We start from the raw sequence: 15,822 nt of genomic DNA, 5'->3' as shown, positions 1-15,822 counted from the left end.
TTCTCAAGTTTTTAAGAAATCCCAAATGTGTGTGGCATGTCATTGTAAAACCCACTGGACATAGGTGTAAGTTATGGCAATTGTATTTGCTTATAATATTGCTTTGATTATATTTGCATTAAAGAATAAAGTACAGATGAAGGAAACCGTTACAATTTATCCACTAATTGGTACCAGGTGGCAAAAACAACAAATGCAAAACAGCAAGAGCCAGCAGTGACAGCTTTGCGCCTGAAGACAGCTTCGGCACCTGATATTTGTAAACAGTAGCCAAGTCATATCGATGAACAACTTTAGTCATTTGAATTCATACTTTATTACCACGTAGGGCCTAGGCTATAATCATGCAACCACCTCCCACAAAGTTGACGTAGTGATGTGGCCACTCTATGACGCGTGTTGTTGATACCGAGCTGTGCCGTAGCGGCGCTAGAGAGTGGGTTGCATTAAATGACATTGTTGTTCGATGTGGAGGCAGGCAGCATACATATATGTTGGATAGTAGGTTGTAAATAGCCTAATGGACATAACGTGCTTGTGGGCACATTATTTTGCGTCCAACCATCGCTCATTCTGAAATATCTGACGACCGATGAACGAGGACTCGTCGGCGGCATCGATATCCACCTGACAGCGGTTACAACACAGATGATAAACAACAAAGACCGAACCGAAGTGTCGCTCTCAGATCCATCCCTACAGAAATCTGTCAGATTCGGTTGTTTTAATGCGAAAACCGCTTTATTGTGCCACCTAGTAATTGAGTTCCACTGAATGTATTGCACACCTTTTTTTTTGCATATTTGGCGTGCACGGCTGGAATCCAATCACCTCTCACGCAGCCGTGAATGGAAGTTTGGAGAGTATTTTATTTTTGCGTGTTTTTAGCGAATAAATAGGGCCTTCATGCTGTCATAGTTCTATACCTACCCTGTAACCAAGTTGTCCTTGTCCAATTGTACGTGTTATTCGGTGGACCTGCATCGAACCTCAGCCACTGGAGAGACCAAACCAGCATTCCAGTTCATTTGACAGGCACCGCCTGAATCAGCTGGATTTGATGTGCTTTTAGAATCAACAAGACGAAGATGTGGGTGCACCCTGAAGAGGTGTTGCAAGCGGGTGCGTTGTGGATAACCGAGCGAGCAAATCCCTATTTCATCCTCCAGAAACGCAAGGGGCACGGGGACGGCAGAGGAGGACTAGCGGGTGAGATACATATAACTGTCTCTGCTCTGCGTCTCTCTCTCCGTCTCTAAATCATGGATTATTGTAGCCAAGCATAGCTCAACTCCACGAATGCTCTGTCGTCGAGTTAAGATATACTTGGCTAGGATTATTTAACGCTATTACAGCTGTGATGCAAGCAATGCCAAATCAAATGATTGTCCCCTGGCCGGGTCTCTCGCTTGGTTTGGGAGATTATTCATGCCTCACAGATGTTTAGTGATGGAGAGAAGATTGCATGCGTAGTGAGGGATAGAGGTCAGGTCACTCGGGTATCAAAGGGGTGACAATGGCATGAGGGGATGTAGACCTGTATGAATGAATAGACACGTGACCCTAATAGCCCCTACTACTATATTTTATTTATTTAACTAGGCATGTCAGTTAATAACAAATTCTTATTTTACAATTATGGCCAAACCCTCCCCTAACCCGGATGACGCTGGGCCAATTGCGCGCCGCCCTATGGGACTCCCGATACACAGCCGGTTGTGATACAGCCCGGGATCGAACCAGGGTCTGTAGTGACGCCGCTAGCATTAAGATGCAGTGCCTTAGGCTGCTGTGCCACTCGGGAGCTACTATAACTAGACAAATGCAGGTGTGATTTTATCTGAATGAGGTTTTAGGCTCAGAATAGTCACAGGGCTATTGTTGTATGCTTATGGACCACCCCCCATAGAACTACATGGAGTTGTACCCTTATGGAGTTAGTGGGCATTCAGCAGCTAATGTACCCTATTGATCAGCATCCCAAGATCTGGGCTATTTATGTAGGCCTTGTACTTTAGGTGATCCTGGAAAATTGTAACTAATATTGTTGCAAAGAGTAAGCCTTCTATAGACCCTTTAAACCATTAACAAAACAAGGAAAGAAATGCATAGATTTGTTAAATAGATAATCATTGACTGTGCTTAGTTCACTCCAATTGTAATCTCATTAGGCTACTAGCTAGCTAACGTAAGGCTGGACACATCTCCCCTGACAGCGAAGACATATTCCAGCACTTGGGACTGTTAAAAGGCTCCAATAAATGTAAATAAACCTGTGATTGATTAGAGCCCAGCACGCCCAGGGAATGTTAAAATGGCTGGTGATGTGTCATTCCCCGTACTGAATTTTGAATGCCACTGAGACAACCCATACACAAGGAGACATGCAGAGCAAAGGCACACTCTTTCTTCCCGGCAGGAGTAGTACATGCTGAATCATCTCTCCCTCTCCTTTCTCTACTCCTCTCCTCTATTCCTCTTCTACTTCACTCACTCCATCCAAATTAGTCCACAGTCACTAGGAGGACTGCTACATCAGGGAGGAGCAATAATTTTAAGGACCATAGGTGGTGGCGACTGTGTCTGCATCTAAAATGGTGCACTATTTCCTATGTAGTGCACTACTTTTGACCAGGGCTCATGGGGATCTGGTCAAAGGTAGTGCATTATGTAGGGCATAGGCTGACCTGGATTCAGTCTGTCTGTTTAATTCATCGCAACTCTGAGAATCCAAAAAGATGAAAATGGGTTACGAATGATGCTACCTTGTTTAAAAAAGAAAAGGGATAGAACATGATCAGTTAAAGTCAGTCAGGTTCATTAAAGGTACAGTAGATTCAGTCCAAGTCTTTGACTCCGAGCCATAGAGATGACTCTGTATGGATATATCTATAGCCCTCTCTATACAGTATCTATGTAGCCCTGCTTTGACTAGACTGGCCGTCGCAGTCATGGTGGGTCAAAGAGAGTTGAACTGTGTGCTGCTGTCCTCAGTGCCAGTCAGTCACTCCCTCTTCAGTGTCAGCCAGCCAGTAATGAATATGACAAGGGGAGCCAAAATGGCCTGCAAGTATCTCACTTCATTGGTCAGCAACAAGACATTTCGCCGACATTTTACTGAAGGACGGAGCCATTATTTTTCCTGCATGCCAGCGACTGAAAGTTAGCCCCCGAACCAACACTCTGCCTCTCCCTATTGTCTCGGGGCAGCGACAATAGCGACACAAAGCGTGCGGTGGCGATATGTGATGATGTCATTGTTATGTGAATACTGAGCGGACCGTGTGGTGTGCCAGTTGGCCTGCTGAGGAGAGGAGAGAGCCCGGGCACAATGACTGGCACTGCCCAGTAAACACCCCCTTTCAGCGGGCAGAGAAAGCCAAGCGAGCACCTGGTCGTGCTGGGGCATATGGAAGGGCACCAGGGCCAACGCTTTTTGACTTATAGCCATATTTATGAGGCTACTTGATATGAGGAAAAGTCAACATTATCATTGTTTTGATTTAATTGATTTATACAGAAATACGCATGTGAATATACAGTTTCATTATAGACGACTAGTTCCCCATAATCAATCTTAAGTCATAAGATTTGAAAAATGTCAAGCTTCAATTGTGAAATGTTGACGATAATAATTTGGTAGGTGCTTATATTTGTTCTATTTCCCACTTGTACAATTGTGTATTAATACGCATGTGAATTGGAAATGTTTGTTTTTGCATATCCCCACTCTCCTTGAGACACCCTCGGAGAGTGGTGACTCTGCCAGGGTCTGCCATTATCTTCGGCGACGCTGGAGCAATTTGGGTTAAGTGCTTTGCTCAAGGGCACGTGGGCAGATTTTTCACCTTGTCGGTTCGGGAGTTAGAACTAGCGACCTTTCGGGTACTGGTCCAATGCTCTAACCACTAGGCTACCTTCCACCCCAAATGTTGGATTGTAGCTTATTCACCATATGATACTTTCAATGCAAAAATGACACTATCCAAGGGACAATAAGCTAACCTATATTACCTAACATTTCACAATAGTGTGACATTTTGGAGTCGTTATGACCTGAAACTCTACTAGGCCTACATGTGTTGGGTGACTAACATCACGTACACATGATGACATCGCCCTCAATAGACACTTGGACTAGACTTCTAACCATCGACCTCTTTAACCATCGATCATTACCCACACAATCATCTGCTGCTTTACATCACATATCTGTTTTATCTGGTGACCTCTGACCTGGAGGTACACATTGAGGCTTGGGAAAGAAGAAAAGGAATAACACTACAGTTGTGTTACAGGGGGTTCGGTTAGAGAAACATGACTTAAAATAACATGTATGGTGTGACTTCGTATCAGGTTCTTGTTATTTGAAACAACATTGATTCTCAGCCAGTGGGGTGATTAGGTGCTGTGTCAGTACTTGGGAGAATATAGACCAGTGTTTCCGCTGCTGGTGGTGCTGCTCCACAGCAAAATCATTACCGCCACGTCCCAAAAAATATTGAACATGACAAAATATTTCTGCCGATGCTAGAACAGTCCACATTTACTTTTCCTCTGCAAACAAACAAGTAATGAATATAAAAATATTAATCTTTTATAGTCAGCTTGTTTTTGTGTGTTCTATGCAAGATAAATATTATTCTCGTGGCACATTCAAGTGCCATAAGGAGGGAAACATGCATTCTGACAAGCAGTCGATGCATGCATATTTCTCAACTCTTAAATATGCACGAACTGCACCAGGCAGTTTTTAGTGCATTGGGGATATTTGTGATTAAATGTAACACTGGTCAATTGTAGGATAACTTTGAGGTAAAACACCACCCTACTTCAAGTACAGGCAGGGGGTGTGTTACCCTAACAGGTAGCTAGCTCTACATTATATTCACTGTGTTTATGCATAATAACTAGTTAAAATAATTGGCTAATGATTAGCCCAAAAGGGTAACTGCAGACAGGTAGTCCCATGCTTCAGCCAATTTATTAGCACTTCTCTGCATCAGTTGGGCTACAGGTGATAATGCTTATTGCTAATGGCATACCTGATAATATGGACCATGCATAGACTATATGAATAATCCAATATGTTAAAATATTTTTTTCAAAATATTTTTATAAATGTGTTAGTGCGCTCATTTCTGGAGGTGGAAATTATATTTTAGATGGTGTCAGCATAATTGTATTTTTGTCCATTTTTGGAGTAGAAAGTCATTTTTTTAATAAGTCACCAGTACTGAGCTTCTCAGTCCTTCTCCATAAAAATGATCTGGCAGGGAACCCAGACCCCCAAAGCAAGGGTAGGGAGGGACCCTTCCTTCATTCCCCATCGGAACTTCCCCTCCACTGGTGTACATTTTTCCAGATGAAACACTGAAATAGACCCAACAGAAATCAGGATGGAGACCGATGAAAAGGAGAGGAAAACCGATTGCTTTTGCTCAAATATGTTTTTTTCCCCAATCTTGAGTGGAAATTAGGAACTAGCCGTCTCAGCTGAACAGAGAATGGAGCTTTGCTAAGTAACAATAGGCAGCCCAGCTTCTGACCTTGTTTCCTGGCTTCTCCAATCTATAAAAAGTCCAAAACATCACATGATGCTGGTCTGCTCTCCAGTCTACTGTATGTAGACTCGGGCTCGTTTCTTTCCATCCCCACCCACAACAAAGGAAGCATTTCTCATCATTGGAGCTTAGTTTCTGTACATCTTGTTTTTCTTTGGTCGTGTGTGTGTGTGTGGTGTGTGTGTGTTAGTTACGTGGGGGGTGTTGAAAGTACAATCAAATGTATAGGAACATATAGTCACAGACAATTGTGTGGTTTCCCAAAGTTCATGTTATGGATTAAAGGGTCAACACTAGGCTATAGGTCTGGGGTCCGCCTTCTCTTCACCATATACAAAACACCACAGTACAGTAGCTCATGTTAACTCTTGTTATTATAGCATGGTGTAGGATCATGTGTTCTGAGGGGAAAGTAGCCCTCTGATCAAAACAAATAATATTGTCACGATGATGTAGGGTGCACTAATTCATTCTTCATAAAATACCATGCATACTAATCCTCTCCATTGCTGTTTATCTTAACTGTGTAGATTATTTGGAGTGCGCGGTGTGAGCTGTAGGTTGCATGCAGTCGTAGAAGTCACAGGATGTTGTGGGTGTCATCCTTCAGTGGGTCTCACTCGTCAGTGGTCTCTTTTGTTGTGCTTGACACCTGTATTTCCTGTGTTAACCCCTAACACACATCCCTGCAACACCGCTGGGTTCAGGTCATGCCCTGCCTATCCAACTGAGAGGTGCTTCACAGGTATTGGTTCAGTGTTCTGCAAGTCCATGTCTTGAGGTAACCCCCATGGTTGCACATTTGTTCCAGCCCAGCACAAGCACATTCAATTCAACTAGTCAACTCATGTTCTTAGTTGAATGTGGTGTTAGTGCTGGGCTAGACCAAAAATGTGCAACCTTGGGGGTGCAGAACTGGACTTAACACTGTTCAACAGAAACAAGCGTTTGAAACTGAAAATGTCATTTTATGCCCACAACATGTTTGTCAGAAAGGCCCAGATCCTGTCATTAGCCAGCCCCAAGTAACAACAACAGCTTCGGTGTCTGTGCTAACCCTTTGAAATGGAAGCTAACACACAAACCTTTTGAATATCGGCCAAGCTGTTCTGTTCTCTCCCATCTAGTTTATTTTCTGTTTCCCTGTGATTTCCTACTGTAGCTCTATTTTTGTTCTGCTTTGCCATTGTAGTTAACACTTGAAACAAATAAATATTATAACTGTACAGTAACCTTATCAATGGTGACTAATGTGAAGATACAGTTGAAAGTTTGTCTGTTGGGTTTTGTTCACGGTGAGTGCAACTACAGGTATAGGCCTAGTTCAGATGGGAAATCTCAAGCCCTTAACACTTGTCAGAACCGACGGCCATATTGTTTACGACCATCCAGTGTGAAACCTGAATTGCCCTTACTGCCTCTTAAAGGCCCACTCTGTGATATTTACAGCCGTTTTTGATCATATTCAATTAATATGTTAATGATATATTAATTATCTATTTGCCTTTAATCATTATTTAAGCACTTCTCATTGAATTCGTCCTAACCTTTTATTGTGCCCTGCATAGGATTAAAAGAGAGAAAACAGGAGAGAGGAGAATAGAGGGAGGGAGAAATGGAGCCCCAGAGATGTAATTGTATTCAGATGTCTTCATTAGAGCAGCTAGTGGAGATGAGTGGTGTCCCAGAAGTCGTCCAGCAGACATTATGTATAGAGGGAAGAATATCATCCAGACTGGCTGTTTTGGTTTCTCTTGCTCCCTTTCTGCATGTCTGTGTCTGTCTCTGTCCCCCTCTCTCCCCATATTGCTCTTTTCGTCTATCTCGGTCTGTGTGACTCATAGAATTGTATGCGTCTGATGCGCCACTGGCAAAAAGCTGTCGTGGCAATGGTAAAATTCCCAACAGGGAATAAAGTTTCGGGGCGACTGTGGAATATGGCAGTCAAAAAGCTTCTTTCTATCAAAGGTTGAGTTTGTTGGAGTGTCATTTCCACTCAAACTTTGATGACAACATGTTAGTGTAGACCCCAAGGCATAAAAAAAACGAGACTTTTTTTGGAATTGTGGTACCAGTTTCTTCTGATTTTCTGATCTTGTGGTTTACAATAGACAGTAGCTAGACACTAGTCATGTATTATTACTGTATCAGAGATAAGAAGCATTAGAGTGATAAAACAACTCTTAGAGACAGGAGTTATTGGCTTCTTTCAGCTGTCATAAGTCCATAATCTGTCCATCTATCTCTCCACTTCCCTCGTTCACTAGATTATAGGGGATTCATCCCTTCTCCATTAGATTATAGGGGATTCATCCCATCTCCATTAGATTATAGGGGATTCGTCCTTTTTATTCCAGGTGACTTTACTCTCACCTTCTCTCCGCATCGATCTGTCACATGGGAAATCTGAGCTCTGTGCCATCTGCCCATCCACCCCACTTCTCCATACAAGAACATTGATACCAGATTCACACATTAGTGCCAACCTGAACCGAACTGTGCTGGCTGGGATATTTTTAACATTTATTTTCCAGCACAGTTCCAGCAACTAGGGTGGATGTGTAACCAGGCCAGCCCAGACCCCATCCACTAAATGTCTCAGAGTAGGAGTGCTGATCTAAGATCAGGTCCCCACCTGTCCATATAAACGTATCTAATTACGATCTAAAAGGCTAAACCGATCTGAGTTCAGCACTCCTACTCTGAGATGCTTTGTAGATACGGGCACAGCCCTGGTTTGTGTGGCTCGGTTTGGTCCTATAATATAAATTGGGCATGAAGCAGTCAAGACAGGAAAGCCACAGCTGCCCGTCAGCCCTAAATGCCCCTTCCTCCTCCCTCTATTTCATAAGTGGTGATCTCATAGCCGGAGGGCTCCATCAAGGGCCTTTCGAGGAGCGCATAAGTGGTCTAACAAGGGTTAATGTACCAGAACGGTCTGCTGTCTCACATGGTGGAGGGGGGTGCTTTGTTACGTGTCCGAAATGGGCTAAAACAGAAACTCTTTTGTTGAGTTTTGCTTTGAAGTCATTTTTTAGGGGGAGGATTCATGACTTGTTTGTATTTGCTTTTAAGTTCTTGGATCACTTACAGGTTTTATTTTCCATCCTCAAGACAATCAATGCATTTATCTATTCAATTTCCAAACAATGTTGTATACACGATAATGATATTCCCACAGTGTCTCCCTCCCTAACCCACGGTATTCCCTGCTCCTCCCACCGCAGGTCTGTTGGTGGGAACACTGGACGTGGTGCTGGACTCCAGTGCTCGAGTGGCCCCCTACAGAATCCTTTACCAGACACCTGACTCCCTAATCTACTGGATCATTGCGCATGGTGTGTACTGTGTGTGTCTGTGTATAGTTCTCTCTCGCTCTTTCTTTCTCTCCCCCCTCCCCCTTGCACACAAGGTCCTCTCTTCCTGCACCATGTTCTCACTTCCTGCTAATGCCAAGCATCACGTCATGGCCCACTGCTCTTAAAGGGCTAGACTGGGGGGAAACGGATACCAGGAATGGGAATTGATGGTGATTCGCTTAAAATATGAGGGGCTGTCATGATTTATTTTTGTTAATTAGCTAGCATGGTAAATCTTACATTACATCTGCTGACTTCATCCGTTAACACTCTCTCTTTGCATGTTAAAGGGTTAACCACCCTAATGTCCTATATGGAAAAGCTAAAAGGTTAACTCAGGGCTGTAAATGTAAGATACTGAGATGATCTCAACCAAATGGGCTATCTCATCACACCTATCTCATTACAATGGTTTGTGACATCACAGAAACCCCAATCTTCACCTGCCTCTTTCCTTGAGCAGTTATGTCACACAAATCATTTATTACTGCAGAGGAGCCATGATGCAATCACACGGACCCAACATGACAAGCGGGCGGGAAAGGAAAGATTTATTTTTAAAGAGGGATCATTGTGTAAGTAAGGAGAGGCTTCAGAACTATACTCCCCAGACGTACTGAACAATGGCTCTGTTGTTAAATGAACGGCGAGAGCGGAGAGACACACCCACACTGCAACCCTTTTGACTATGACTCTTGAGTTTAGTTTTAGTTAGGGGGTCACGGGTGCCAGGTAGGTCATGCCTACCGGTAATGTTTTGATTTCTCCTTTTTGTTTGTGAGTCAGTCTCATCTGTCAGACATAGTGTAGACCAATACAAAGGATTGATGACAAAGTCGGTATTAGAATGTAAACTTTTCCTAAGTCCTTATAACATTGATAGAAATAACTTAGTTATTTTGCATTGTATTACCCAAAATGAAATGATCACGGAAATAATAAGATCAAAACACATTGCATCACAACAATTTGACTTTTTTAGTCACAAAATAATAAGTTGACTTAGGTAAGTCCTGCACACACACAGCATCCATGATACAATAGAAAGGTCTGTAGCTCAATCTGGCTTTATGGGGGGAAGACGGAGGTGGTGGATCGAAAAGTCTGTGTTGTGTTGGAGGACTTTGAATAGTGTGTGACTACGCGCATGTGTATTTGCCTTAGTAAGTGCTCCCATATGGAAAAAGGAGTAGGGGAAAGAAACAGGAGAGAAGACCCTCAACCTCTCTGAAATGGAAGCCCAGAGAAGGAGACTCCTGAGGGCTGGCAACCACTCCTTCCTCTCCCTATCTGCCCATCCTCCAGCACAGAGGGAGAGTGGAGCAGTCTGTCTGCCAGACGTCATCACTAATGTAGCTAAGAGATGAGCAGCAGTGGGCTACTTACAGGGGAGACGGATGACGGATGAGGCCTCTAACGATAGTGGACACTGCACTGAGGTTTCTGTGCTAGCAGGCTCTGCCTTGACTGGCTCTCAGATTTCACTAGCGCTAAGTAGCTGCTAACAAGTAGCCACAGTAGCACCAATAGGGATTTGCCTGCCAATACTATTCAAAATTCTCCCTGAATTTAAGGTGTGCTGTATCACAGGGCATTATTATTTCACCTTTTTAAGTAGGATCGTAACCTATCTGAAGCTAATTAGCCAATAGCGCTCTAGCCATGAGCTTATCGCCATATGTGTGGTAGTAAATCAAGGCCGAGCAGAGGGGATGGCCAAGTAATCTCAGTGGCTGGGCTGTCTAGATTTAATCAAACTTTATTTATATAGCACATTTCTTAGAGGATGCGTTTTAAAGTGCTTAACAAATAAAATAAAAGGTGAGAAAGATAAAAACAAAGTTTTCTATATAAATGACTAAGACAATAAAAAAATGTAAGAGACAACTTAAAATAGTAAAATAACAGTACACATGAGGCTAATGCATTAAAATAAATGTGATTATATATGGGAATATGATTAAAAAGAACCCTAAGTAAAAGCATGTCTAGAGGCTGTTCTAAAGGCCAGGACCATAGTGGCTGAAGGCAGCCTCACCAAACGTTGTGGTTCTGAGTGACCTTTGGAACAGCTGAAAGGCCAGTGATAGAGGATCTGAGGGACAACCTGGCACATATGCTTTTAAGATATCAGACATGTATTCAGGTGCAAACCCACGTAGTGCTTTAAAAATCAATAAAGCCATTTTAAAATCCGCTCTAAAACGAACAGGCAACCAATGCAGTGACTGTGCTCTCCTCCTGGCCTTTGGAAGCACACGTGCTGCTGCATTCTGAATGAATTAAAGCTGGCCAATGTTTTTTTTTTAGGGGGTAGACCAGACAGGAGTGCATTGCAATAATCAAGCCTGTCAGTAATAAAGACATGCATTAGTCAGTGTGGACTTGACAGAGGAATGGTCACACTTTGACAATATTTCTAAGGTAATTAAATAGCTGATTTGGTCACATTTCTGATGTGGGCCTTCACTGGCCCAACGCTCTAGCCTAGTGGTTAGAGCGTTGGGCCAGTAAACGAAAGGTTGCTAGATTGAATCCCCGAGCTGACAGGGTAAAAATCTGTTGTTCTGCCCCTGAACAAGGCAGTTAACCCACTGTTGGTAGGCCGTCATTGTAAATAAGAATTTGTTCTTAACTGACTTCCCTGGTTAAAAAAAAAAAAATATATATATATATATATATATATATTTTTTTTAGGTCAGTCTAAAATAACACCTTGGTTTATAGCCTGGTGGGTTGTGTCTAGTAGTCTTGATTAGCCGTCTGAACAGCTTGTTACTGCTGTCTGTACTGTCTTTCCCCTTGTCTGTCTGTCACTGGTCCTGAATCATGTACTTCCATACTACTTAGTATCCAGAAGAGTAGGTTAGGATTCCAAGTATGATAAACATGTTCAATTTGCATACAATTGTAAGAATGATGAAGAGCGTATCAGACGACATGCTGTAATGTCTCAAAGAAAATGAGGAATGGGTGAATCTCCATGCTTCCACATTCTCCTGGGAGCCTCTTGTAATCAAGTTCCCTGATGCACCCGTCTCCTCCTCCGTCTCTTCTCCCCTCCCTCGTTCCATAGGGTGTTCCCGTAAGGAGATCACAGAGCACTGGGAGTGGCTGGAGCAGAACCTCCTACAGACACTGTCCATCTTTGAGAACGAGAATGACATCACTACCTTTGTCAAGGGCAAAGTTCAGGTACTGTTTAGTGTATATATGAGTCACTTAGCAGATGCTTGTCTCTAAAGAAACAGTATGGACTTCTCTGGGATTTGGAAGGTTGGTTGTGTTTTGTGTTTAGAGGGTGGGGTTTGGAATTTCACAAATCTTTGTGATGGTGTTTGTGACAATAGTAATGGTGGTTGTTAGCAATTCATTTTGACAGTTTGGACATTGAAACGTATGACATTTACCTGTGAAATGTTTGTCATGCCAGGTGTAATATTAGCCTAGCATGTAGTCAAACTAGTATTGTCAAAAATAACTCCTGCCAGGGGCAAAATAACGAAGCCCGGCTGTATTTACTATTGTAACCTAAAAACAGGCCCAGCTACTGACACAGCCTCTAAATCAGTTTCTGTATTTATCTGTATGGAGATAAAGTCGTTCTTACTCAATGAATAGATTACAAAAGCTAGCCAGATAATATTTATTTTGTTCTCTCACTTTGTCTGCCACTCACTCTCTCACTTTCTTGCTATCTCTATTTTAAAATGAATTGTTGAACTTTTATTGATTCTCTCTCAAAGTCCTTCACTCCCTCTATTTCTCTCTTGCCCCAGGGTATTATCGCCGAGTACAACAAGAACCACGACGTGAAGGAGGACGATGACACTGACAAATTCAAGGAGGCCATCTGTACGTTCCGTAAGCTGTTTGGCATGCCTGAAGAGGAGAAGCTGGTCAACTACTACTCCTGTAGCTACTGGAAGGGCCGTGTGCCCCGGCAGGGCTGGCTCTACCTCAGCATCAACCACATCTGCTTCTACTCTTACCTGCTGGGGAAAGAAGGTAGGGACCACTGGCATGCTGGCACAGGTACACACACCACTGCATAACTGGTGGGTACTACATACCGATTATGCATAGCTTTTGAAGACCCTTCAGAAGTCCCAAAAATAGTACAACCCCTTGATATTTTTCTGGGTGGATACAATGTATTTTTTAAGACAACCAAAAAAATGAATAAAGGCAACCATCTATCTTTCTCTGTCTCTCTCGCCCTCTTTCTTCCCCCCTCAGCCAAGCTGGTGATCCGCTGGGCCGACATCACCCAGCTGGAGAAAAGCGCCACCCTCCTCCTCCCCGATGCAGTCAAGGTGAGCCTTGTAAATCATATCAACTATACTGCATGTTACCATCGCTTTAACGTCTCTTTTGTCCATCCATACACCCCTCTAACCTTCATTCATGCTTCCATTCCTCGGGCCAAGGTGAGCACTCGGGTGGCTGAGCACATCTTCTCGGTCTTCCTCAACATCAACGAGACCTTCAAGCTGATGGAGCAACTGGCCAACATCGCCATGAGACAGCTCCTTGACAACAAGGGCTTTGAGCAGGACCGCTCTCTGCCCAAACTCAAGAGGAAGACACCCAAAAAGGTGTCTGCCCTCAAGAGGTGAGGTTTGATGGAGGGGGTTCTGGGGAGGTTCTGGGAAGGTTTGGTGAGGCTGGATGTTGTAGTTGAGAGATTTTTGTTGGTCTCCCCTCAATAGGTTCGGTTGATAGTTGAGGAGGATTGGTTTCTGGGGTGATGCAGTAGGTTTAGTCATGATGTAGTCATTTATAATGCTGCACAACATTCTTTGCTGCGGGTGACCTATAACCATTCACAACCATTCCATGTGGTTGCATGGCGTTGTAAGTTTTACACAGTTTAATAAACAATATACCAAGACTTAACTCAATGACTACATAAGACCACCAACAAACAACTAAAATGACTTCAGAGGAAAGACATGTATAGTCTTGTTCCAACGTGCCTGAAGGAAAACCAGCTGAGGAGGTGTTGGTAGTATATTAAAACGTGGTTCCTTTCTAGTAGTTTGGCTCACAGCCACTTTTGCATTCTTTAAATCTACAGCACGACTTTGTCATAATCCTTTTAGGTACAGCTGAACTTTTACTGACGCTATTAATTTTGAACACCCAAGCTTGCGTCATTGGCCCAAGACTTTCAAATGTATTTCCCTCAAGACAGATTCCAACTTTATAACCACTACCCATACTGTTGCCCCATCCAGATGTCTATTGTAGTGGCAACTGTTGCCCCATCCAGATGTCTATTGTAGTGGCAACTGTTGCCCCATATATATGTCTATTGTAGTAGTAACTGTTGCCCCATCTAGATGTCTATTGTAGTGGCAACTGTTGCCCCATCTAGATGTCTATTGTAGTAGTAACTGTTGCCCCATCCAGATGTCTATTGAAGTGGCAACTGTTGCCCCATCTAGATGTCTATTGTAGTAGTAACTGTTGCCCCATATATATGTCTATTGTAGTAGTAACTGTTGCCCCATATATATGTCTATTGTAGTAGTAACTGTTGCCCCATATATATGTCTATTGTAGTAGTAGCTGTTGCCCCATCCAGATGTCTATTGTAGTAGTAGCTGTTGCCCCATCCAGATGTCTATTGTAGTAGTAGCTGTTGCCCCATCCAGATGTCTATTGTAGTAGTAACTGTTGCCCCATCCAGATGTCTATTGTAGTAGTAGCTGTTGCCCTATATAGATGTCTATTGTAGTAGTAGCTGTTGCCCTATATAGATGTCTATTGTAGTAGTAGCTGTTGCCCCATCTAGATGTCTATTGTAGTAGTAGCTGTTGCCCCATCTAGATGTCTATTGTAGTAGTAACTGTTGCCCCATCTAGATGTCTATTGTAGTAGTAGCTGTTGCCTATATAGATGTCTATTGTAGTAGTAGCTGTTGCCCTATATAGATGTCTATTGTAGTAGTAACTGTTGCCCCATCTAGATGTCTATTGTAGTAGTAACTGTTGCCCCATCTAGATGTCTATTGTAGTAGTAGCTGTTGCCCTATATAGATGTCTATTGTAGTAGTAGCTGTTGCCCTATATAGATGTCTATTGTAGTAGTAACTGTTGCCCCATCTAGATGTCTATTGTAGTAGTAACTGTTGCCCCATCTAGATGTCTATTGTAGTAGTAGCTGTTGCCCCATCTAGATGTCTATTGTAGTAGTAGCTGTTGCCCCATCTAGATGTCTATTGTAGTAGTAACTGTTGCCCTATATAGATGTCTATTGTAGTAGTAACTGTTGCCCTATATAGATGTCTATTGTAGTAGTAACTGTTGCCCCATATAGATGTCTATTGTAGTAGTAACTGTTGACCCATCCAGATGTCTATTGTAGTAGTAACTGTTGCCCTATATAGATGTCTATTGTAGTAGTAGCTGTTGCCCTATATAGATGTCTATTGTAGTAGTAGCTGTTGCCCTATATAGATGTCTATTGTAGTAGTAACTGTTGGCCCATCCAGATGTCTATTGTAGTAGTAACTGTTGGCCCATCCAGATGTCTATTGTAGTAGTAACTGTTGGCCCATCCAGATGTCTATTGTAGTAGTAACTGTTGCCCTATATAGATGTCTATTGTAGTAGTAACTGTTGCCCTATATGGATGTCTATTGTAGTAGTAACTGTTGCCCCATCCGAATGTCTATTGTAGTAGTAACTGTTGCCCCATCTAGATGTCTATTGTAGTAGTAACTGTTGCCCCATCTAGATGTCTATTGTAGTAGTAACTGTTGCCCCATCTAGATGTCTATTGTAGTAGTAACTGTTGCCCCATAGAGATGTCTATTGTAGTAGTAACTGTTGCCCCATCCAGATGTCTATTGTAGTAGTAGCTGTTGCCCCATCCAGATGTCTATTGTAGTA

General features: G+C 42.8%; 1 protein-coding gene across 1 annotated transcript in view; it reads left to right on the top strand.

Moving 5' to 3' along the window:
* Positions 1-517: 517 nt before the first annotated feature.
* The window catches only part of LOC120035130 (TBC1 domain family member 9-like), a 34,642-nt gene continuing 19,337 nt past the window's right edge, over positions 518-15,822 (top strand). Inside the window, exons 1-6 of the mRNA XM_038981924.1 lie at positions 518-1,209; positions 8,792-8,902; positions 12,000-12,118; positions 12,703-12,931; positions 13,163-13,239; positions 13,354-13,538. Of these exons, the coding sequence (XP_038837852.1) occupies positions 1,089-1,209; positions 8,792-8,902; positions 12,000-12,118; positions 12,703-12,931; positions 13,163-13,239; positions 13,354-13,538 (842 nt within the window). The 5' untranslated portion in view covers positions 518-1,088. The remainder of the gene's footprint in view (positions 1,210-8,791; positions 8,903-11,999; positions 12,119-12,702; positions 12,932-13,162; positions 13,240-13,353; positions 13,539-15,822) is intronic.

This window comes from Salvelinus namaycush, chromosome 42 (assembly GCF_016432855.1).
Source record: "Salvelinus namaycush isolate Seneca chromosome 42, SaNama_1.0, whole genome shotgun sequence".
NCBI classification, from domain to species: domain Eukaryota; kingdom Metazoa; phylum Chordata; class Actinopteri; order Salmoniformes; family Salmonidae; genus Salvelinus; species Salvelinus namaycush.
This window is presented reverse-complemented; position numbering and strand designations above follow the sequence as displayed.